Source organism: Mastigoproctus giganteus, chromosome 5 (genome assembly GCF_048544385.1).
Source record: "Mastigoproctus giganteus isolate SK-2022 chromosome 5, ASM4854438v1, whole genome shotgun sequence".
Lineage (NCBI taxonomy): Eukaryota > Metazoa > Arthropoda > Arachnida > Uropygi > Thelyphonidae > Mastigoproctus > Mastigoproctus giganteus.
In genome coordinates, this window is record NC_143579.1 from 223,804,257 (window position 1) to 223,831,074 (window position 26,818).

A 26,818-nucleotide genomic window follows, 5' to 3' on the forward strand; every position below is an offset into this window, starting at 1 on the left:
ACCAAATGGAAAGTTATGGTTCTGCTACAGCCAGAAAATGTTCAGGTAGATTATAGAAATTGATAGAAAGAGATGGGGGTGGTATTGAATATTGTCAGCCAGGAGTTCAGGGAGACCATAGGAACTGATATCATTACAAGGCTGATATGTAAGAAGCTGCACAGCATCAGACTTTACAGAAGAGCTTCAGTGTATAAACCAAACATCACAGCATACAGTTGACAGCATTGACTTGCCTGTCACACAACCCACAGTAATTGGTTCCTGGAATGTGAACTTCCTATTATGATTTGTCAGGGAGTGACAATTCAGAGTACAGGATTTTCTGATCTGATGACCATGTTTTGGTCTTATGGAATCCCAGATTATTTACCAGCATGTGTGTGTGTGTGTGTGTGTACCATCCAAACTGAAGTTTTGTGGGAAAAATAACCCCAGGGGCTCACATCTGGTGAGTATGGGCTTGGCACACCCAGGGTCCTCAGCTGGATATCATCATTTTTCTCTTTCTTGGTGATTCCCTTCTACCTCTCTCTCTCTCTCTCTCACACTCAGGGTAACTCGGGAATTTTTTTTTTTTTTTTTTGGCTGGTGCAGCATGAGCCTCAGGCTTCCTTGCACCATGTAGCTAATACTACTACTACTAATAATAATAATAAATTTTCACCATCTGAGCTGTTTCTCTTGGTTTAGGCTTAGACCACTGGTGGCTGGTTTCTGGAACAGTGAATGCTCTGCACTATACTGACATTCTGCCCTTCCTTTACCAAGGGAAGGGGCCCTTTTTATCTTTCAGTATGGCATTACACTATGGTTGGTTGGTTGGTTTTTAGGAGCATTAGCAACTAAGGCCATATTGCTCCGGAATATGCGGTGGTCATTCCTTGACCTTTCCGCATCCTCCGTATTTGGTGGTGACGGGCTCGAACCCCGGTCTAATCAAGAAGTGTGTGCTACGCACTGCTGCTCCTTCCCACCTGGCTACGGAGGTGCCAGCATTACACTATGTCATACTGCATAGCCTATATTGACTTGAAGACATGGGCCTGCAAAAGCTGCTTTGGTCCAGGCACCCACACTGAACAACTGAATTGACGACTGTTGTTGGAGGAATGGACCTGAATACCACCTTCCTGTTATCAAAAATTGGTTCGGTCTTCTGACAAGGATACAATGTGTTATTAAGACAAAGGAGGGTTGACGTGTCAATGAATATTGTGTCAATAAACATTTTTTGAAGCATACAAAGCACTGTCATTTTTTATTGATTGTTTTACATATGAATGCTACTCTCATAATATCTTCATTTAAATCTGTAATTTATATTTCAACAGACAAATGAAGAGGTCAGAAGTGCTCAAAAGGTGCAAGTAAGTAAATTTTAATAATATACTATTTTTAAACTGTAAAACAAAAAAGTGATTCCCAAGCCCTTTTATTTTTTTATTACATACCACCACTGAAGTATAGGAAAATTTTCTGCACAACTTGACTCTAAAACAACCAAACAGGATTCAGGTTGACTAAGTTTTCCATTCTACTGGAGAATAATCTATAGATTTAGAGGTGAAAGTGATTCTTGCACTGCTTCTATTGGTACATGCAACAGCCTGGAAAGCAAAGTGTTGGGGATTTCAAGCCCTACTGTGGGTCATCATGGAAAATGTATATACATTGACTGTGTTAGCATAACTAAGAATAAGAACATGTTCATGTTCTTATTCTTAGTTAGCACTAATGCTAGCAACATTGAAAATAAATTTGATGAATTTGAAGAACTGATTAAGTCTTCAAATGCAAATATTGTACGGATAGCAGAAACATGGTGTCACTCAGACATAAGCGATGCTGAAATTGAATATGGGGAGTAGAATGTGTACAGGAAGGACAGACAGCACAGGAGGGGTGGAAGGGTTATGCCCTTTGTTAAGAAACATATTAACTCTAAGGCAGTGCATCCAGTTGACACGGATGACCGATGCAATTTTGAGCCAACTTGGTGTGATGTAAGCACTGGGAAAACAAAATTGAGAGAAGGGTTTGTGTTTTAGGCCTAATGACTATGATGAGTATACCAAACAGCTATACAGAGAAACAGTGTGGGCTAGTAAATCAGAATGTCTTATAATGTGAGATTTTCACTTTCCAGATGTTGACTGGAATTTGTGGGTTGGTCACTTACACACTAGGAAGACTTTTGTAGATTTTTTTTTTTTTTAGTTTTTTGTAGATTTACTCCACACCATGTTTTCTACAGCAGCATGTTAAAGAGGTAACAAGAGAAAGCAATATTCTTGATTTTTATTAGCAGTGATTCTTCATGCATTAAGAATCTACAGGTAAAAGATCCACTGGGTGGTAGCGATCACCGTGTACTAATGTGGAATTTAATTAAAGATATACACTGAGTGATCACTAAATTATGACCACTGCTATGAAAACTGAATGCGGCCCATTGACTATGTAAGGTAAGCGAGTGCTGAGTTAGTTGACCTACGTAGCATAGATAAATTGTCAGTGGTTCGGTAGGAAGTAAAATTCCAAGCGTGATGGGTAAAAGGAAGGATTTATCGGACTTTGATAAAGGACAGATTGTGGGTGTTCGACGAGCTGGTGCCTCGATTTCCCAAATGGCTGAACTGGTGGGGTGTTCGAGAGCCATCATGTTAAAGTGTACCAGGACTGGCATTAAAATGGTCAAATGACGACTCAACAGCAAAACTGCAAAGGTCAGTGAAAGGTTGATGTTAGAGGTGAGCGTTGGGTCCGATGACTCGAACAGGCACAGCACTGTTGAAGAGTTGACTACCCAATACAACATGGGCCAACCCAGAACAATATCTGGCATGACTATGTGTTGCATGCTCACGTGTATGGGCTCTACCAGCAGACGACCCCTACGTCATCCTCTCTTAACATCGACATAAAAGACTCGCCTGGTGGGTGCAAATAGCATGCAAGTTGGACGTTAGAAGACTGGAAGGTGTGCTGGTCGGATGAGTCACATTATTTACTCCACACCATGGATGGTCGTGTACGAATTTGGCGTAAACATCATGAGGCTCTTGATCCATCATGCATGGTATCAAAAGTGCAGGCCAGTGGAGGCGGTTGTATGGTGTGGGGCATGTTTCACTGGCAGGAACTTTGACCCCTGGTGCATATGGAAAAATGTATCAGTGGTCTCTGCTATCGTCAACTGCTTGCTAACTGTGAACACCCTGCTGTGTTACACTTTTTCCCGAATGGTGATGATATCTTGAAAGATGACAATGCGCCGAATCATCGGGCACTTGTTGTGCAGGAATGGTTTGAGAAACACAGTTCTGACTTCTAGCATATCGATTGGCCTCTGAACTTCCCCCGATATCAATCCCATAGAGCACTTGTGGGACACTATGGAAAGGCATATCAGGCATCTGGATACACCAATCACCTCTATACCTGCATTGCTGACCGCATTACACACAGCTTAGTTGGCCATACCTCCCGAACACTTCCGACATCTTGTTAAATCGATGCCACATTGGAAAACTACTGTACTGAGGGCAAAAGGAGGACCTACGAAGTATTAGGTAGGTGGTCATAATTCAGTGATCACTCAGTGTAACTACTGTCCAGGGTAAAGGGAGAGGCTTTTTCTTTCATAAGGATAATTACAGTGGTCTGAGACAGTTTTTAAATTCGGTGCAGTGGGACCAACCAACGATGTTACCAATAACAAATTCTAAATGGGAAGCATTCAGGGAAGTAATCATAGAAGTTACTAGGCTTTTCATACCAACAAAGAAATACTGTTCATGGCTTAGACCTAAATGAATGTCAGATGAACTACTGAAAAATGTGGCAAAGAAGAAAAGTGCATGGAATGCATATAAATTATCAGGTGATAAAGAAGCATTTGGTTTAAATAAATTGGTTTGTAATCAAGTCACAGTGGATGTTAGGCAAGCTAAGGTAGATTATGAAAAGTCTCTGGCAAAGAAAAGCAGCAAAAGACCTCTATGCTTATATTAACAGTAGAAGGAAGAGGTTGAATCATATTGGGTCACTTGATCAATGGGTTAACCGTTGATGACCCTGCTCAGGTTGCTGATAAATTGAATAGATAATCTGCATCTACATTCACACATGAATTCTTTAGGAGAGGGGGATGCCAGAAGTTTTTCAAACTCTAATGGGGAACTAAGTGACTTTGTGATGACTGAAAGGAAAGTGGTAGAGAAATTGTTGAAGCTGATCACAAAAAGGCATCTGGGGTGGAAAGAATCTATCCAGTTATATCAAGGGAGGCATCAAAACAGGTAAGCAAACCCATAGCCATAATTATGAGAGCATCCGTGGGTTCAAGTGAGGTCCCTATGAACAGGAGATGTGTGAATATATCCCCAATTCATAAAGGGGGATCAAAAGGTGACATGAGTAATTACAGACCTGTTAGCTTAATGTCTGTTCCAGGCAAAATAATGGAGTCACTGGTTAAAGAAGTAATGCAGGACCATCTGGATAATAATGCAATTATACTGCAGTCATAGCATGGATTTGTTGCAGGCAGTTTCGTCTAACCAATCTGATAGGTTACTATGATGCAGTAACCAAGGAACTGGATGCAAAAAATAATTTTGATACCATATACTTGGATTTCAGGAAGGCTTTTGATACTGTTATACATATAATATGGTGTAGATACACCGATATTATATAGCAGTCTTTGGTTTATCCATAAATTTGAACTACATATGTAGTGTAAAGGCATTGTTTTAATTGTATCTCATATTATGGGTGCCTTCACAACGAGATAGCTGGTATTGCACTACTTCAAATAAATAACGATTCTCTGCTAGAGAAGACTACTGTTATTTATTTTCAGTGGATACCACCACCCAGACGATTGTTTCGAATTCAGTGGGTGGGCAGGTACCCTGGTAACAATGGTGTATCTACACCGATATTATATAGTTAATTAACTAAACCCATAAGAAATTATGCCTTGTGCATTTCATTTTCTAATAAAAGACTGCTGTACAAATTGGAGCAATGTGGCATTAAAGGCAAGTTGCTGCTATGGATAAAGGGATGGTTAAGTAAAAAGTAAAAAGACAGAGATTGGTTATTAATGGGCACTGTTTTTCATGGACTAATGTTATTAGTGGAGTTCTGCAGGGTTCAGTGCTAGGCCCATTGTTATTTTCAATATTTATTAATGATATTGATGAAGGTATATTGGGCTTAATGTCTAAGTTCTCAGATGATCAAAGGTTGGCAGGGTGACTAATGACAATAATCAGGGTGTGTTACTGCAACAAGATATATGGAAATTGGGTTGATGGGCTGAGAAATAGTAGTTGAAGTTTAACATCGACAAATGCAAGGCACTACATACGGGTATCAGTAATTCCAGAGTAACTTATCAACTGTGTGGTACTACACTTAGGGTAGTGGAAAATAAAAAAGACCTGGGGGTGATTGTGCAGTCTGATATGATATTCTCTGAGCAGTGCAGACATTCTGCCAGGGCAGCTCATGCAGTTTTGTCAATGATATACAGACACTTTGCTAGCAGGGCTAAGGAAGTGATTTTCCCTTTGTATAAGGCCATGGTTAGGCTGCATCTTGAGTACTGTATACAGGTCTGGAGGTCTCATTTTAGGATGTAGATCTGCTGGAATGGGTGCAGAGAAGGGCATCCCAATTGGTGAAGGGAACAAAAGGGTGCTCTTACCTAGAAAGGCTTCAGATCTGTGAATTGCAGCATCTCGAGATGGATGAGGCACCTGCGGGGAGATCTGATCGAAGTGTTTAAAGCCTTAAATGGATTGAGTAAGCTGAATGTTAATGGTATTCTTCCACTTGCAGAGGCTACACACATGAGGGGGCATAAATTTAAGTTGAGGAAGGATGATTGAAGGATAGATGTGCAAAAGTTTGCCTTCAGCAAGCAGGTGGTTGATTGTTGTTACAGGCCATCTGTTGTTGTGGAAGTGGATGTTTTGAATAGATTCAAGGAAGCACTAGACAAATTCTTGGAGGGTATGGATGAGCAAAGTGTGTATTTTTTTTTTTTTTTTTTTTTTTTGGCTGGTGTTTGGTAAGCTTGCTTCCTTGCATCATATGCCATTACTTACTACTACTTCACACATCTTCAAACGATATGCATTAGACTGGTTGTTCCTTTTGCACTTGATAACTTGTAGAAACATCCTTTTTTGTGATGTAAAAGATACAATTCTGCACGTAAGTTAACCTTTGAAGCACTAAAAATTCATTTATACACTGAGTAGAAAATACAAAATTTGAATTAAAGGCATGTGCTCACAGTTAAAAAGACATTAATTAATGCAAATATATTGTTTTCACTTTGAAAACTCAAGAATCTGTTCATCAGACAAAAATGGTTCATGGAATTCATTGGAAGTTATGTTTTCAGTATACTTTCGAGATTGTCAATTTCTTATAGCAGATGTTCACTGTAACCATATTGTCACTGTTTACAGAGAAACAAATTGCAGTACACTACTAAACAGGCAACAAGGATTAGCTCATTCGTATAATCAGAGCTTCCCACGTATCATCAATAAGAGCAATGTCACATTATCACTTATGACTGTAGATTTTTGTTTTGTAACCCACATAAGGGAATACTGTATACACTTACTGCTTTATTTACAGTGCAGTATAATAAAATGTCACAATGTAAACTTTAAAATAAAGAGCAGAATTAAAAAGTATAGTGGTTCTTAATGCAGAATTTAGTAATGCACCACAGGCAACCCCCATATAACACGGTACTTTGACAACATGGTTTCACTCTAACACGATTATAAATTGCGGCAATCCTCGCACAACATGGTACTTCTACAACAAGGCTTTGCTCTAACATGGTTTGGTGTGAGAATTGTGGGGAATTCTCACATAACACGGTATTTTTGGGCTTTTGTGCTGGGAAAACCCTGCTATTATATTAGATGTAATTTTCAATGTCTCCATTCCTTTTTGTGAATCCCTGCTGTTGACTCGCTAGTTGTTATCGCCTTCATGGTATTTTTCTAAAGCACATTTCTGGAGGTCACTACCATAAAACAATAAAAAAAATTTGCAGTTTCTGGTTTATTGGTCTTTTCTGTTAGTGTAATGGAGCGCAAAAAATGCCTTCCAGTTTTGGAAATGGGATAATCACTTAAGTATTACATATTCATTATTCATGGTTCTTATTCAGGTTGATACAGTTTCCTGCAGAAAGTGTTTTCACTTGTTTCCTGCCATTGAGAGCTATTTCTTTGTCTCCTTTTACAAAAAAATTGTTTTATTACTTTATTTTTAGCATTAGTAGAGGCATATGATGCAAGAAAGCAAGCTTATGCAGCATCATACAAAAAAAAAAAAAAAAAAAAACCTTCCACTTCACCCCTCCGTTCGTTCAAAATACCTGTCCAGCTGAGCCTTAAATTTATTTAGGCTATCAACTTCCACAACAAGGGATGGAAGTCTGTTCCACCAACCAACTACCCGCTGACTAAAGGCAAATTTCCACACATCTATCCTACATCTGTCTTTCCTCAATTTGAATTTATGCCCTCTCAGGTGATTATTCTGAGCAAGAAGCAGTATCCCATTAGCACTGAGCATGCTCAAACCATTCAAGGCTTTGTACACCTCTATTAGATCACCTCACCGGTGCCTAGTCTCCAGACACTGTAATTTGCAAAACTTAAGCCTTTCTTCGTAAGAGCAACCCTTTGTTCCATTCACTAATCTTGTTGCCCTTCTCTGTACTCGTTCCAGCAGCTCTACATCCTTCTTGAAATGAGGCCTCCAGACCTGTATACGGTACTCAAGGTGTGACCTGACCATTGCCTTATACAAGGGAATAATCACCTCCTTATCCCTGCTAGAAAAATTCCTGTATATCATTAATAAGACACCACGAGCTACTCTTGCAGTCCATCTGCATTGCACAGAGAACTTCATATCTGCCTGCACAATTACTCCCAGGTCCTTTTCATTCTCTCCCACTGTCAGTGTAGTACCACAGAGTTGATACATTGCTCTGCGGTTGCTGTTTCCCATATGTAGTACTTTACATTTGTCAATGTTAAACTTCATTTGCCACCTCTCAGCCCATCTGCTCAACCTTTCCAGATCCTGTTGCAGCAGCAGCAGCATAGCGTCAGTAGTGTCCTTAGCAACCCTACCAACCTTTGTATTGTCTGCAAACTTGGACATTAAGCTTGATATACCATCATCAATATTATTTATAAATACAGAAAACAATAATGGAGTCAACACTGAACCCTGAGGGACTCTTCTAATAACATTAGTCCACAATGAGCAGTGTCCATTGATTACCAATCTCTGTCTTCTCCCCCCTCAACCACCCCTTTATCCATAGCAGCAATTTGTCTCCAGTGCCACACTGCTCCAATTTGTGCAGCAGTCTTCCATGTGCAACAGTATCAAAAGCCTTTCTAAGATCCAAGTATATAATATCAAAGTTATTCCCTGCATCCAGTTCTTTTGTGACTGCATCATAGTATCCAATCAAATTGGTCAGGCAAGACTTCCCCTTAACAAACCATGCTGTGTCCGAGCTATAACTGAAGTCTTGTCAAGATGATCCTGCAGTGCTTCTTTAACCAGTGCCTCCATTAATTTTCCTGGAACAGAAGTTAAACTCACAGGTCTATAATTACTTGTGTCAGCCTTTGATCCTCCTTTGTGAATTGGGGTCACATTTGCACATCTCCAGTCTATGGGTACCTCCCCCGAGTCCAAGAAAGCTCTCATAATTATGGCTAAGGGTTTGCTTACTTCCTTTGCTGCCTCCTTTAATATAACTGGATAGATCCCATCCACCCCAGGTGCCTTTCTTGTGTTTATCTTCAACAATTTCTCCTCCACTTTACTCTCAGTTATTACAAGATTATCTAGCTTGCTGCCAGAGTTGAATACACATCTGGCATTCCCCTTGCTGAATAACTCCTCATGTGTGAATGTTGATGCAAATTATTCATTTAGTTTGTTAGCTATCTGAACAGGATCATCAACAGTTGAACCATCGATATCAAGTGGACCAATCTGATTCATCCCCTTCCTTCTAGAGTTTACATAAGTAGAGAACTCTTTGCTATTTTTCTTTGCATCCCTTGCCAAAGATTTCTCTTAATCTGCCTTCGCCTGCCTAACTTCCTTTGTAACTTGGATACAGATCAACTTATATCTATCATAGTTTTCTGTGTCACGTGTTAATTTATATGTATGCCATGCATTTTTCTTCTCTGCCATGTCTCCTCAGTTCATCTGACATCCATTTAGGCCTAAACCTTGAACAATATTTCTTAGTTGGTATGTAAAGCCTAGTAGCTTCCAAGATAAGTTCTTTGAATGCTTTCCATTTTGAATTTGCTGTTGGTAACATCATCAGTTGGTCCCACTGTATAGAATTTAAATACTGTCTCAGACCATTGTAGTCGCCTTTACGAAAGCAATAACCCTTCCCTTTACCCCTGATGGTAGTTACCTCTTTGAGTAAATCCCACTTCAGCACACTGTGATCACTGCCACCTAGTGGTTCCTCTATCTGCAGATTCTTAATGCATGAAGAATCACTACTGATAATCAAATCAAGAGTATTACTCCCTCTAGTTGTCTTCCGAACATGCTGATGTAGAAAACAATCATCCAATAAATCCACAAAAGCCTTGCTAGTGTGTGAGTGACCAACCCACAAATTCTAGTCAATATCTGGGAAATTAAAACCCCCCATTATAAGACTCTGATTTACTGGCCCACTCTATTTCCCTGTACTGTTTCTTATTATACTCATCAGAGTCATTAGGCTTATAGCACACTCCTACTCTCAATTTTGATCTCCCAATGCTTATGTCACACCAAACTGACTCGACACTGCACTGTCCAGTGATGTCAACTGGCTTCACTTCCTTGGATTTTATGTGTTTCTTAACTAATAGCATAACCCCTCCTCCCTTCCTATCCTTTCTGTACACATTTTACTCCCCAAATTTCAGTTCTGCATTCCTTATATCTGTGTGACACCACGTCTCTGATATCCCAACAATATCTGCCTTTGATGCTTTGAGCAATACCTCAAATTTATTTACCAAACTCCTAGCATTGGTGTACATGCAAGTATACATGCGCCTGTTCTTTTTCTTAGCTACCCTAACACAACCCATGTGTTTACTTGTACCGCAATGACTCCCAGCAGTCTCTGAAATATCCTGAATCTTGTTTTCCAGGCTTCTGCTCATTTCAATAGAAGCAGTACAAGAATCACTTTCACCTCTGCCAGTGGCTACTGTTAATCTATTAGTCTTTGTATCCCCCCCAAGCTAGCAGTTTTTTTTACCTGCATTTACCTGTTTACATACACACAAGCACAATTTCCTTTACAAAACACAAACTTTCAGAGGGCAGTAATTATCATAAAGGGACAGTGTACATATATTCAGGACCATAATAGGAAAGAACTATTGCAAGAAGAGCAGCAAGGACAAAATACAGGGATCATGGAATGCCTTTGTCATAGAACTATAAAGAGATCTAATATGAGCACAACATAAGAATGGGTTCAGCACGCTGAATTCTGATGGGATCCTTCCACTTATTCAGATTACGAACCTAAGGGGGCATAAATTCAAATTAAGAAAGGACAGATGTAGAATAGATGTGTGGAAATTTGCCTTTAGCCAGCGTGTGGTTAATTGCTGGAACAAACTTCCATCTGTCGTTGTGGAAGTTGATAGGTTGAATAAATTTAAGGAGGAACTGGACAGGCATTTGGAGGGAATGGTGTGATTTTTTTTTTTTTTTTTTTTTGGCTGATGCTGCATAAGCTCATACATTTGCTTTCTTGCATCACATGCCACTACTACTACTACTACTAAGACATATAGAATGTTAAAAAGTTAAACAAAAACAAATACAAAGAGCAAACATTAATAAAATTCCTATGGAAGAATGGCTAAATTATTTTCAGGATCTGTGGACTCACAATAATATCCAACTCTCACTCAGCTTAAATAATAAAAAAAATAATAAATCTGCAGCCATTGTCAATCCACTGCAGGATGGAGGCCTCCTCAACAAGTCATGTTGAGGGAATGGACCATAATCTGCCCTCGCTGGTCCAGTGTGGGTCGGCAGATCAACCGTATTTACCACTTAGGGACTTGAACCCCGGGCTACTCAAAGAGTGTGTGCTATTGCACTCTTGCTCCTGACCACTCAGCTACTTAAACTCTTTAAAATCTGGTCCCCTCAAGGATTGAGAGGTGATGGATTTTAAAATTGTCCCGATTTTACAGAGGTATATCTAGGATATTGAACAGTTTTGGAGAATTGCATTCCACTGAATATTAAGCACTAACAACTGAACTTATCTGCATCTATAAACATTTATAATGATTATCTTGGCCTTTCATCTGTTTTTGCAAGATTTAAACTGCATGGGTAATATGATGGTCTTAATGCTGACAGCTCCACAAACTTGCCTCTGTAACAAATTGCTGTGGTATTTCATTACTTTTAACAGATAGCTTTATCTATCTTACAACCTTGAAAAAATCTCTGATTTTGTATACTGCATGGCAGCTTACATCAAAGACTTTCATTAAAACTGGGTTTTTTATTTTTATTTTTTTTTATATATATGTTGGATAGTTGCAGAACATTAGTTTAACTCCACCGTTTGTCTGAGTGTTATGAGTGCTATCTGACGAGGGACCAGTTAGTTTCCTAATTCTCACACCAAGTTCTGCTGTGAGAATTAAGGCCACTGCATTATCTATCCATTTTAAATCCTGCTGGCCACAAAAACAGGTAAAAGGAAAGATAGTCCTGCAAGAATCTTATAAAGAAAGAAATGTTTTTTTTTAATGTACCAGATTTTACAGAGTTCACTGTATATAACTATTAATAATAATTTGGCCCAGTCACATTCTGGAACACATCTGCAATAGTCCATGTGGAATTTCCATTTTATTAGAAAATTGCTGCTGATTTCCCACTGTTACCTGGGAATCATGCAGAAATTTTTCTCTTTATGCTTAGCAAACCACAAGTGCACATACCTTCCACTACTATGTAGTACTCACTTTACCAGTACTCAGAATTGTGTAATGAATAATGATGCCAATTATTTAATGATTAACTAAATAAATTATATAATACACCACTTATTAGTCTTTTTTATCACTGTAGGAACAGATTCCAATTGATTCCAGTATTAAGCATAAAACAGAACCTGAAGCTGTAATGTATGATTCAAGAAGCAAAGCTTTATCATTTGCACAAATCAAGAAAGAAGATGAAGTACATGAGGTAACCTTGCATATTTTGAGCACTATTCAGTGGCAAATCTACTTAGATTACTGCTTTGTGAAATGTGGAAATTCATATTATTTATGGAATTATTGTAGCTCAATAAAATGTTCAACACATTAAAAATATAATCTTCCTGATTAGCAAATTGAAATAATAGGTTATTTCAATTTGCTAATTTAAAATTTATACTGAGGCAACTGATTGATCATGAAATTCTGTGTTTTAGTATACCATGTTTGTAAATTGTATATTTGTTAAGTTACCTACATGGGTGGTAGAAACTGACAGTTTGGGGAAATTCAAAGTTCAGCTAGATAGTTACCTACAGGAGGAGGGAAACACATAGGTTGTCTATTTCCTTTTCTTTTATTATTTATTTTATTTAATTTTTTATTATTATTATATTACTTTTTTTTTTGGCTGGTGCATAGGCTTCCTTGCACCATATGGCTAATACTAATACTATTCTATTAGTTTGCCTGTTTTCCTAGTTGAAAAACCGGACTTTCTAAAATCTGGATGGAAACATCATGCAACCCTTGTCCGAGACCAACTACTTAGCGTGGTGTCAAAAAACTGATAAAAGTTCCACCTGTCTGATGAGAAGTAAACCACAACTTTGACTAGAAATCAGACCCAAGCTTTTGTTACCTGACATAAGAGAATAGTAATTCTACTTACGCTACCACCCAAAAGGGCACCAAAAGATTGATATGCAAAAGTTTAACTTTGTTTGACCTTTTGCTTTCTGCATCTTCAAGACATACTGCTAAAACAACATATCACATAACAAGTTCCAAGATAATATATGTATTGCGTACATAAATAACAAACACACTTATAAATTTATAATGCCGATATAGTTTATCTTAGTTGTATGTGTCATGTTTTTATAAGAATGTCAGGATTTTCTGTGTAGGCATTCTGATCCATTTAATATAGTCATTTCATCTAACTTTTTTAACTTGATAATTACTTATTAGTTAAGAGGTAACCTCACCTAATCTAGTTAAGGTTAGACGTGGTTACATCAAGTTGGAGACAAAAATTTTAAAATTATTTCAAAGGGTCATTTCACATAAAAAAAAAAAAAAAAAAAATCGGATGCGTGTACATTGTTAAGTATACTAGGACCTCTGTTTGTGGTTGTACTTTCACTATAAAAAAAAAAAAAAAAAAAAATTGGACATATTTTTTCCAATGTAGGTCAAGCATTTACTCATTCACAAAGCCCAATCCTACTTTTTTCAAATAGGTTTTAAAGTTTCCTGATTGTACAGATTTTAATATGCATGGAAGAGCATATAACATACATACTGTTTATTGTATGAATTATTCTACACTTTCTGCATATTGTAGAGTACATTTGTTTAATTTTACACATAATTGTTTAATATATTACATATTAATTAAACATTGCAAGGAGTTAGTGTCCTTATAACTGTATGCACGTGTGGAAATGGAATAAAAATTTAAAACAATACCTAGACAGTTGTATGATAAATTTAGCATATTAAAGACAAATACAAATATTAATCATCAGAAACCTTTCCCATTTTTTCATAGGCTCTTAACTCTTCAGAAAGAGGGAAGGCCTCTTTTGTAGTAAACATTTATTTCACAGAAATAATATCACTAGTCCATGGTAAAGTAACTTGAAGGTGCCTTCAAGTTAATTGACCATCTCTTTTCTTGATAACAATAAACCTGCTGTTACGATGCAGAAAAATTACATCAAAAATAAAATGACACCCCTTTTTTAACTTATCATTTTTTCATAATGTCATTATTTCATATTCTCAGCATTGTACACAATTGATGCAGCAAGAAGCTGGAGAAGCCATGTACCAAAAGGCAATCCTATTATTCGTCTGTACTCAACTTACTGGTATTAGGTTTCAGTCGCCTTAGTTTCAATTTCTTTTGACACATAGTATGCAGTAAAAGAATGTCATTTTGAGGCTCAATAAGTTGCTCTTGAAGGCCATCAGTGCCTGAAGTATCATTAACCAGATCTTTGATGTTAGTATCAACTGGACTGTGCATGTAGCTGTATTGTCACATTCTCCTGGATGTAGTGGTTGAAATCAAGAGTTAGTTAGTTTTTACAAATTTTGCACAATAACATTTTTTATGTCAGGAAATTCAACATTTTCATCTTCTAGAAGCATTTTTAATTTTGAGAAAGAAGCAATCTTGTTTTCTTTCATTTTTCTTTTCCACAATTTCAGTTTTCCTTTGAAAACTGAAATTGTTCACTGAATATTCAACTTAATGATTCTGGCAAATATACAGGGTTGTTAAAATTAAAGTATCCATATGTAGAGGGCTCTAGAGCGAGTTTTAAGGCTCGTACTGAAGAGAAATTTGGACAACAGGTACAATAAAGAATGCGCTTGCCATTTATTGGAAAAAAAAAATTGGTTACAAAATTTGTCACTGTATGGCACGTAACTAGCTTAGTTACGATAATGCAAATAATTCATGTTATTTGCATAATCAGAAATTATTGCCACAGAGCCACTACTCAACTCTACTGTACTGTATAAAAGCAGTCTCTTCAAAATAATACAGTAGACGTTTGCCTGCACTACAGCAGCAATGCCAACAATGTTGCAGGAAAAGGCGCTATTAGTGAAGCTGTACTATTAGAACAGCAACAATGCAGCTGTGGCTATCAGAGAATTACAGCATCAGAAGCGCATAAAGCATGGGCCTATGACTGTTTGTGCTGTCCACAAAATGATTGCGAAATTTGAAGTGACAGGACATCTTGGTGTTCAACCAAGTAGCGGTCGAAAACGAGTGGACTCCTCTCATGTTGAAGATGTGGCTATGGCTGTCATGGATTTATCAAGTCATCTCCATGTGGTAGTGCAAGTGTGGCAGCTGTTTCCCTTGAAGTGGACATGCCATATTCCACTGTAAGGCTAGTAATGCATCAGGTGTTGCGGTACTATCCTTACAAGATGCACATGCTACAGCAGCTAAAGCATGGTGATGCAGATATTTGTTTCACATATGCACTTCAGTTTCTGGCGCGAATGACAATGGCTATCACTTGGCCATGGAACATCCTTTGGAGTGATGAAGCCCACTTCTGCTTAAATGGACAAGTGAATATGCACAACTGTGGCATTTGGGCAACAGATAATCCTCGAGTTATCCAAAAGGTCCCTTTGCATTCTCCAAAAGTGACAGTGCGGTGTGGATTTACGGCCACATTCATAATTGGGCCATATTTTTTTGAACAGGTAACACTGACTGGACCTGTTCAAAAAAATGTTGGCAAATTTTGCAATGTCAGAGCTGCAACAACATGGGTACCGTCAGGATACCATATTCATGCAAGATGGTGTGCCACCCCACATCCACCATTGTGTCCAAAGATTGCTAAGGCAACACTTTATAGAGACGAACGGGTCATCAGCCGTTGTTTCCAGATATCTTGGCCATCCCGATCATCCCATGCGACTTCTGGTTGTGGGATTTTTGAAGACCCAGGTGTATCAGGAAGGATGTCAAACTCTGGCAGTTCTGAAGGACAGCATTAGACGTCATGTGCTGGCTATTCCAGCACATGACGTCTAACGATTTTTTACAACTGGCTATTCCAGTTGTAAAAAATGCTGTTCTTCGAATGGAAACTGTTGTTCACCAAAATAGAGGACACATTGAACAATTGTAGCACTGTTCAAGTGATTTGTATTGCCACAGCACCATATAGTGACAAATTTTGTAACTAAATTTTTTTTTCCAATAAATGGCGAGCGTATTCTTTATTGTACCTGTTGTCCAAATTTCTCTTCAGCATGGGCCTTAGAATTCGCTCCACAGCCCTCATCATAGGGATACTTTAATTTTAACAACTCTGTATATTTGAAAGATATGATGGTTTACTATCTACTTGGAATTTGAGAACCTTGCTAGGAGATAATTTTTTTCAGACAGAATGGTTTCAGTCTCATTGTGTAATGTCACAACTCATTGAAGGACATCTCTTTGTTACAGCTGCTGGACCTCAGAATGGTAAAGTAAATGCATATAGTCAGAGCCAATGCCTGAGGACATCTTGCTAAAGTTCCTGTTTTTTAATTTCACTTTTATAAAATTCGCAACTTGAGTGACCTCTTTCATCACAATATCCGACTATTCTGACAGGAAGCAAGATTCTCCCTGTGGAAGAGGCGATGAAAATTTTATCTGTGGACGAAAGCTTTGGCATATCCCAAAACATCGGTTGTGCCCAATCTGAAACACTGATTCCACGTCAGACCTTTTTCATTGGAAAAAGAGTCTACTTTCTTAAAAATTTCATCCACTGTTGTAATAGTAGTTAGTGGCCAGCAAATCAGAAATTCTTCTTCCATATCTGTTAGCCGTAAGTTGTGCATCATCACTCACAGCAATTGTTTCATCCAGCTGAAGGCTAAACTGCCCAATTGTTTTTATAGCCGTAATCACTCGCTCTTTGATTTCATTCAACATATTACAAATGTATAGTGTCATTTGACAGCAGTATCTGTTTAATTTTCTTGGCAGTGCCATCCCCACAGGTAATGCACATCTATATCTGCTGGTTTCACTAGTTCCATGCCAGTGGCACATGTCGTTTCTTTTGATTTGCAGTCTGCCAAGTAGACTGCAAATCAAGACTGAAAGTGGCACATGTTGTTTTTTTTTTGCAGTCTGCCAACTCTCTCACCTGCAATCTCAAGTTGCTATCATTTAATTTGTTTAACAACAACTTAATGACAAAAGATCACATATGCTGTGGCTTAACTATTCAATGCTTAGTGATAGATGTGAAACTCATGGCCAAAACTTCATTTGTCCTGATGTTTTGTCATATTATGAGTAAAAATTTTAATAAAATATAAAAATAAAATTTGCTACTTGAAACAGCTGTAATCATTCATTAGGTGCACAGTAAAAAGTATTCATTCCAAAATAAATTCCAAAAAAGTATTCATTCCAAGCTAAGCACACAGTGAAGAGGTGATGAAACTGCTTAGAGGGCTGTCACAAATTTTGTGATAGACCCCTCCAGGCAATTTCATTGCAGAATGTTCTAGGCAAGTCAGTAGGAACAAGAGAGATAGACAAAACATTGCCTGTATCAACAGCCAATCAACACTTACATTTATCTCTTGTAATCCATGAACAAACTGTAAAATGGATACACGATTTCCACCAAGAGAGAGAGAGAGAGAGAGAGAGAGAGAGAGAGAGAGAGAGAGAGAGACGGTGAGAATGAGCAGCAGGAGGGAGAGGGGCAGGTAACTCTCAAAGGTAATAGAAAATTCCCATGTTCACTCAGGGTTAAACTCAGTCTGTTATTCACTCAAGGCTAACTTATTGCTGTCAAGTCAACACACTTCAATCCACCACACCATGTGCAGAAAGAAATTTCAATTTATTAGAGGATCATGATGAAATCCACCCTAAACAGCATGGTGGCCCATTTTTTGGTCACTCTATGGGGAGACCCATAGGTTGAGAGCCTTTGATCTGGCCCCTGTACGCAGTCTATTCCAAATTTCTTTGGGTGATTCAAGGTTGTTATAACTAAAATGAGTCACTTTAGTAATCTATAGGTGATTAAAGCAACTCATTTTAATCTTAGCCACTCTGTATTATCATATACAAAAAAAAAAAAAAAAAAAAAATTAAAACAATTGTTTTTCATACTCCACTTCATCTCTTTCATATTCTTTTGCACTTTGAGGAGGCATATCTTCCTCCCAAATAATGGGCTAAATTCAGTTGAATTTAGCCCATTATTTGGTTAATTATTTTATTTATATAAAATGAAATATAAATGCTATTTTAAGCAGAGAAATTAGTGTTAACAATTCTTAATAATGTTATAAGTTACTGCACTCAATGCACAAAAGATATGTGCACAACCTTTTAGGTCGTGCATACCTTTCCTTTGTTAGTGAAATTTATGGATTGTAATATTAATAGAAATACCAAATACAATCAATTTTTATGAATTATCTTTTTTTTTTTTTTTTTTTTAGATTTACAAATTACTTGTGTCATTATGTGTATGATATGATTATAAAGTAAATTAGAGTTAAAGGAATTTGTCAAGTTCTGATTTCAAGACATACTGTAGTTCAGCAGTTCCCAACCTTTTTTGACTCGCAAACCCCTTTCAACGTAATATTTTTAATGCGAACCACTAAGCCTATATTCTCTGAAAGCGTATATTTCTGAATTTTTATTATAAAATATTTCCAATACTACGTTTTTATATGCAACATTGCATAATAATAAAAACTATTATTAAGTATTATTTATACTTTGCAAAGCAATTATTAATTAGTCCAAACTAGATTTTGAACAGGCTAAGAGTAGAAAACTTGCTTTTCTCTAATGGTAGCCAAGCATTCTGGTCTCTTGCCAAATTTCTGCAATTTTTGCCCATCTCTGTTCCACCTCTTACAAAACCATATGGTTCTGTTGCCACATCAGCCAAAGATAAAGCTGACCTGCTAACATCCTATTTTTCTTCCAACTCGTGTATTGATGATCTTGATAAATGACCTCAAACCATTCCCAGTACACTCCATTCAATGCATCCTCTGGTCTTCCGCCAAAGGGTTGTCAGAAGGATTTTGATGAATCTGATGGTCTTTCTCCACTTGTTCTCAAAACCTGTGCCCCTGAACTTACTCCTGTTTAGTGTCGTCTTTTTTCACTTTATTATTCCAAAGGTGTCTTTCCTTCTGCTTGGATATTTCCTCATATCCAGCCATTTCCTAAAAAGGGTGACAAATCCCTTCCATCCAATTATTGTCCCATTGTGATTACTTCTACTCTTTCCAAAGTAATGTAGAAATCAATTAACCACCAACTCTTAAACTATCTGGAAATCATTCATCTGATCAACAATCACCAGTATGGATTCTGTCATTGTCGTTCCACTGGTGATATTTTGTGGACGAATTCGATGGAAAAATTTGGTGAAACTCGAGCCATTGTTCTTGACATTTCAAAGGCTTTTGATTGTGTTTGGCATAAAGGTCTCCTAAATAAGCTTCCATCCTGTGGTTTGTCACCTGTTCTTTGTAACTGGGTATCCAGTTTTCTCTCTGGCCGCTGACTGCAGCTGATGGTAAACGGCTCTCTGTCTTCTAACTTCTCCACTAATGCTGGTGTTCCCCAAGGTTCAGTTCTTTCTCCCACTCTTTTCCTCTTGTATATTAATGACCTTCTTCCATTAACCGGAAATCCTATACATAGTTTTGCTAACGATAGCACATTGTATGCCACCTTTCAGTTTGTAATATAGAATCTGGCCTACCGTGGAATATTTTTTCCACATCTGGGGCGGTGTCCCCAAAACCTCTCTCAGGCTTCTAGATTCCTTTCAGAAGAGGGCAGTTAGGTTAATTAATGACTCATCTCTAAACAGTCTCTCCACTCTGCCTCAGACTTTGTTTCTGCTGCATGCCTTTTCTACAGATACTTCCATGGGCACTGTTCTGAATTGGCTTCTATAATTGCTGCTCTCTCTTTCAAAGCAGTCCAAACATGTGCTGCAACCAGTCAACATCCTTTACTGTCCAATTTGAAACTCACAGAATCAACTTTCTTCTTCCTCATTTATTCATTCACTTTCTGTTTTCTGAACAAACCTTCCTTCATTATTTCTTGAAAATTACAATTTACAGAAGTGTAATGTCAACAAGTATCTTCTTTCATCTTTTCAACTCATGCATGGTACTAAGTACTGTAGGTTCTAAAAAAAAATACTCATGCATAATAATGATCCTTGAGATTGGAAAAAATAGTTTAGTATTGAAAACATATTTATTTAACATGATATACTGTAATATAGTAAACTAATTATAAGAAACTGTGGTTTCTTTCTTTGGTAGTTGTTTACTTTGCATTTAATTTAATTTTACTTTATTGTTGATTATCAGTTATATTTTGTACTTTACAATACTGTACCTATGTAAATGGCCTGACGTAGCCGAGTGGTCAGGAGCGAGAGTGCATAGTACTTGTTCCTTGAGTGGACCAGGGTTCAAGCCCGTGACTACTAAATACGATAGATATTTGTATTGACAATTTATTGTAAACTCTACTGACTTGGTTGTCGTGCCGGAGTATAAACAGAAAATTTATTTTATTTATTTATTTAAATCTAACTAAAAAATAAAATAAATAAACTATTATTTTTAAGCCACCTGAATAATTAAATTCATTTAATTATTCAGGTGGTGTGTGTCTCAATTATTCATCTACCGTGCTGTGTCTTATGTCTCTTAATTACGTGTTCTATGGTAGATTTGTCTGTTTTGCTGGACAAAAAACCCCAGTTTCTGGGGGGGGGGGTAAAACCTTACTAGCTATGCCTGAGACCTGTAAATCTAAGCAGACGCCATTACGGGAATTTTTAGTGCGAACCCCTAGGGGTTCATGAACCACCGGTTGGGAACTGCTGCTGTAGTTCATACCTTCAAGTGTATGGTTTCTTTGAAAAACTGCAGTGAGATAAAGAACCAGTTGAAAAATAGTGTTAAATTGAATATCACTAATGAATATAAATAAATAAATCAGTCAGTTCTAATATCTCTTTGGGAAATTATCATGCTGATTGTACCTTAAATGAAGGGTGCTTAAAAAGGAATTTCTACATCTATTCGTTACTTCGGAATGCTGGAATTTTAGAAATTCATTACCAAGATTAAACATTTGGATCAAACAGTTCATAGATCAATTAGGTACAAATCTGAAAAATCAAGCTGGTACGATTCAAGTTTCCACTAACAAGTTTAGGTAGTGGATATAAATAAGCAGATTTTTTTTTTTTTTTTTTTACTCTATACCAGCATTTCTCAAACTGTAGGGCATGACCCCCTGGGGGTGGAGGGGGCACATTCATTAATGTATAAAATATCATCTTCGTTCACAGTAAAAATGAAGGTTAAATCTCAGATATTTTATTAACATTTGTTTCATTAACCAACTCAGAACACAAGCTCCTTTTCCCATTCACATGTTATTTATGCTATTAAGTTTTGTTTCTAATTTTATCATAGTGTTGGCAGGTGTAGCCATGGTAAAAAAAATCTAAGGTTAATGAAGTTTTATTTGACATCTGTTCATAACTGAACAATATTTATATTTCTTACTACATAATTCCAAATTTGATATTTTTTGTTTATTTCCAATAAAATATTAGCTATCAAAGTTACTGGGATATTTATTTATTGCCCAGTTTTAACTTCAATGTAGTTTTATTCATGGAAGAAGAGGTGGAGGTCGCACAAATGCATTTAGCATTTTAGGGGGTTGCGGTATCACAAAGTTTGAGAACCCCTGCTCTACACTGTACTGTACTGGAAAGCGTGAGCATATATCATATATATACTTCTGATATTCAAATTGCTGCATACAGTAAGCAATTTTCAGTTCTGATGCTCACAGCATCAGAACTGAAAAATGTTTACTGACCTCCAGTTCACTGTATCTTTCACCTGTTACTGTCCTAGGAAGCTCCATGAGACTTACTATTTCTGTTTCAGCTTTTTTCAGTATTTGCTGTTCTTGCAGACAGGTATGATGTGAGCAACCAATGAATGATATCACTCTTTTTACTCTTTTGCATGCTTTTGAAAATTATAAAATGAACTTGTGATGTTGCCTCTGGAACTCAAAATACTGTCATTTTTTCAGTGCTGAAGAGCACTAGAAGTAGGACATAGATTTAACTGTGATAAAATCATGGAGATTTGTGTGTACATCACCTTGATGGAGTGAAGTGAGCTTCAACTAGCCACAGGATATTTATGAACCATATTTCTTTTTAACTGTGGGTAAGACAATGGGTTAGAATTACTCAAATTAGTGTAAAGATAATTTAAGCCATTATACATCGGTGTGTGAGTCTGTAAATTAAGTAGAGGAAAACCAAGATAGTTTTCCTTTGGAAACCCTACAATCTCCAACTATCACAGCAATCGTTAAAAAGCCTATATAAGAGTTTCCTCTAGTTATTCACAAAAAACAACAATGCAAAATCAAAATGGTACTGTGAAAAGAATAAACACATTGGATATATGAGAATAGATAGTATTCTCAAAGTGGCCTTTCATATTGTAATTATGGAAACCAGCTGATGAAGGTGACTGTAGCCACTGACCTTACATCTACACTGTATATGCCTGGCATCAGCAAGTTGCTTTGCACATAGACTTGTGCATAATTATTAGGTCATTCATAACCCACTGCTTCAAATTTTTAACCATGTCTAGCAGTCTCGATTCCACAACTGATGTCCATATTCATACTTATGCAACGATACCTTAGCATTGCACCATTGTCACAAATATGGTATTCAACTGTCTTAGTTATCTCCAACCACTAGGGGCACAATCAAATCTGAAGAACATTGAGACACAACATTTCCCAAAAACACACACACACCCTCTCTCTCTCAATAGTCACTCTATACTTTTAGTGTTTCCTTATGCCCACCACCCAGTCTTTTATTGTTTCTAATTTTTCTAGCATCGCTCCTGTTAAATCCTAAACTGTATGTTATTAAGACTTCTTGGCTAACCTTGAAAATAACAAGTCTATGTGCAAAGCAGTTTTTAAAGCCATGAACATTTCACAAAAAACACAGTAAAATATTCTATTTAAAATATAATTTATTTTTCTTGCCTATCTCCTGACATACCTCCAGATCTGCCACTGCAGGGAAAGGGGACAATGGCTGATTTGGTATGGTTGTTACAGAATACACAGAAGCCATATTGCAAAGACATTCACAAAGCTTAACACATGTGAGTATGCTTTTCATGACATAATTCCTGAATTTTTTAGTTTTGTTATTTTGTTAGTAGCCAAAGGGTTTTTCCCTTCTATCTCTAACAGCCTGCTCCAAAAATCTTAACTAATTCTTTCATAAAATATTTTGAGTAATTTTTAGAGGCTATCATTAATTATAATATTTCATAATGCACTACTGTAGTACATTTAAAATATTTCAGGGAATAATTTTTTACAAATTTTATTTGAGAGTCTATTATTCTTCAACCTCTAATCTGAAACAAGTATATAAATATATTTTAGATTTTAGGTGTCAAACGCAAAGAATATGCCACTAGTAGGAAGCTTGATAAGGAAATTAAAATACGTGCTACTCAAAGAGGTATTAAAAAGATTGCTGACGAGGAAACTAAAAGATTTATCCCTGAAAAGGAAATTGAAAAGTCTGCCACCGAAAAGGAAATTGAAAAGTCTGCCACCGAAAAGGAAATTGAAAAGTCTGCCACCGGCAATGAACTCAACAAGCCGATCGTTGAAAAAGAATCTGGTAATTCTAAATTTCTTGAAAATTTTCTGGTACTATTTCTGCATGCCTGGTCTTTCAGTTAATATATCATACATATATGAAAAGGACAAAGTTTCAGCTGCTTTGTTCTTCATACATTGCCATATATTACTATAGTTTTCTCTGTGATTTTCTTTGATGAATTCACCTACTGTTGACTGATATCATTCAACATTGCTTGATCAGCAGAGTTGTTCAGATCATACTTGTCCTGTTTTTTAAAATGCATTCAAATGCATAATATATCACAGAAATGGTACCATATAATAAAATTAAGTTTTCATCCCACTTTGCAGAAGAAAAGTGTGTTTCATTCTATAATTAATTTTATTTCATTTTGCAATATCACTGTAATTTTATAAATACTATTAATTATAAAGAAGAGAGTCAGCACATTAAATATATGCAGAGATCATAAATATTTATGATCTAAAACCACTAATTAAGTAATGCATAAATATGTTATCAGGTGTCAAAAGGTTTAAGTGGGAGTTTACATTATATGAAGTTTTTTGCAAAATTTTCCCATCTGTTTCTAAGAAGAAAGCTAAAGAAAATTGTTTTGGAAAAATTTGTCCTTCTTCAAACTGGTGAAGGGATATTTCTCCACATCAAGTATAATCTGCCAAACTCTTAAAACAGAGAATTTCATGTGCACAATCTCTTCATCATTCTCTCAAGGCAATAAAGAAATAAAATCATAAACAAAAAGTTATATTAAACTTAAACGTAACTTTTTATTGCAATATGAACTCAGCTTAAAACATCTGCCTCACGTTTCCTTACCGCAGCACCTTTCTCTTGTATACCTTGGTATAGTTGTTTTGAATTAGTGCGAAGGCAGTTCAGATCACAAAGCATCAGTGTCTGTAAGCAGTCCTCAGCAGTCTTTAAATATGGTCTTCAGCAGTTTACAGCAGCTGTAAACTACTGAAGACCAAGATTGTCTTTATGCAAGAAGAAAATGCCCGAAAAACTCTACCACCTATATATTTGAGATCATCTGAACTCTAGCACCACTTTAATAATGCTTAAAAAAAATGTATTTTAAATATGGAAAAGGAGCTCTTCAAATGGTATTCTAACAGATCACAAATGATAGGTTGACATCTTTGTTTCTTACTGCAGTGGGTCATTTCTGCAGCAAGAAAATAATAATTTCTCAAGTGCACAAAATATGATTTGTGTAATTATGGAGCAGTAATTCTTTTTTTAGAAGGCAAATATATTATATTTTGTGTCTATTGTTCCACACCAAAAAACTGCCCATATATGCACTATTCCTCACACTGTGTTTCAGAGTAAAAATAATCCAGGTAAAAAATTCTGGGAGTAAACAGTGTTAAATTCTGTAACCTTTTTAAACTATTTTTTAAACTATTTTAATTTTTTTAAAATTTATTTAATTTTTAAAAGTTTTTTTTGTTAATGTGGCATTTTTGTTTCTAACTTTCTCATTTAACTCAAGCAGGTCTTTTGATCTCACAAAGGCATTGTCATTTCTTTTTTAAGTATTATAAAAGAAGCTAAACACCATGAAACACCAATCAAGAAACTGGTTCCTTAGTGTTTAGCAAATAAGCATAACAATAACTACTTTATCGTAAACATTTTGTTAAGAGGTTTGCCACTGATGTAGATATCTTATTAGTCTTGTTAATTCATGATTAAATTTCTAATTTAGATCAACCACATAAAACCACCAGAGAGGCTGCTGAAAAAAGATTCCGGAGTATTATGCAAAGTTCGCATAATCCACCATCAACTTCTGCATCAGCTCCTCAAGAAGAAGAAGAAGAAGAAGAAGAAGAAGAAGAAGATCAATCTGATATCTAATTCCATTTCCATGATTATCACAAATTCTATGATTTTGTCATTATATAATAGTTTCATAATGAAACTATTATATAGTCTGTCATAATAGATTTAATGTACACATAAACAGTATATATTTCTAAAATAAAAGCATTTAGAAAGGAAAGATCCTTAGTGAAAGGTAAGCACAAATAATAGCAGTGTACATGTCCTTTTGCTACTTATACAAATAAAAGTACGTAATACAGTAAACCCCCACTATTCGCGGGGGTTACGTTCCTGAGAAATGTCGCGAATACCGAAAACACGAATACTGAGTTATGGCTCCCATAGTAATAAAGGGGATCCGTTCCAAAGTATGAAATACATAAGAAAAACTAGTCTAAAATTTTGTCTACGTATGTATTATATGTACCTTCATAATATGACTATGTACATAGACAGTACATAGTGAAATGCAAGCATATGGCATCGAAATGAAAATAAGAAACAGTTTAATATTAAATGTAATATTTATTAGAAATTTCAAACAAATCTTTCAAACCAGCGCCTTTGCTAGCTAAAAAACTTATCCTGCCAGTGCTATCACCAGTTTCGCTAAAGTGTTGATAAAGGAGTTTTGCCTTTTCGCGAATGATGAGTGAACTTAACGGAATTTTATTTTGAGTTCGGTCTTCTATCCACAGATTTAAAGCTTTTTCCATTTTTTCTAATTTAACATCACGAGTTACAGAGCAAATTTTTCAAGCAATTAGCGCATTTTCATGGACACTACGGCAGATTTTTTCTTCTGATTTCTTGATTGATCGTACCGTTAACTCATTGATTTTATAAAGTTTTGCCACTGAGGAGACACTTTCACCATTAGAAAGTTTGTCTAATAACTCAATTTTATTCGCCAATGTCATCACCTTCTTTGATATTTTCACATTTCTCTTTTTATTTGTAGCCATATTTTTGTAGGGGTTAGAAATAACTTGTCCACAATAGTCACTTTCTTCCGTTAACACACTCGAAAAAGTCTGTTTTACACTGCAAAACGGTAGATTTATCATTTTTGTAAGCATATCAATTTATAAATTTATTCAATTTATAAACATATAAATTAAAAGCAAACGACGAAACCTTCCATGACAAACGCATAACACATACTGAACAAGGATTAGCGAGAAACATCCACGCTCGCGAGTTTATCACCCCTCTCCCCCCACCCACTGAGCGCTGTTTTGACTGGGAAAGATAATTTTAGCCACGCCCATGTTTTTTATGGCGGAAAATATTCACGGCGCTTTAAAATTC

At 36.5% G+C, this 26,818-nt stretch overlaps 1 protein-coding gene across 1 annotated transcript; it reads left to right on the forward strand.

Moving 5' to 3' along the window:
• The first annotated feature begins 15 nt into the window (after window positions 1-15).
• LOC150086159 (uncharacterized) lies at window positions 16-25,540 on the forward strand. Its single transcript, XM_090374813.1, has 5 exons — window positions 16-45; window positions 1,335-1,370; window positions 12,220-12,339; window positions 23,443-23,686; window positions 25,389-25,540. Exons 1-5 carry the CDS (start codon window positions 16-18, stop codon window positions 25,538-25,540), a joined length of 582 nt encoding a protein of 193 aa, XP_090230939.1.
• Window positions 25,541-26,818: the final 1,278 nt, after the last annotated feature.

Bases quoted from the DNA above. Each gene is read 5' to 3' on its own strand.
- LOC150086159 (XM_090374813.1), top strand. From the start codon at position 16: ATGGTTCTGCTACAGCCAGAAAATGTTCAG. The intron at 46-1,334 runs GTAGATTATAGA...ATATTTCAACAG, and splicing joins TACAGCCAGAAAATGTTCAG to ACAAATGAAGAGGTCAGAAG. The intron at 12,340-23,442 runs GTAACCTTGCAT...AATATATTTTAG, and splicing joins AAGAAGATGAAGTACATGAG to ATTTTAGGTGTCAAACGCAA.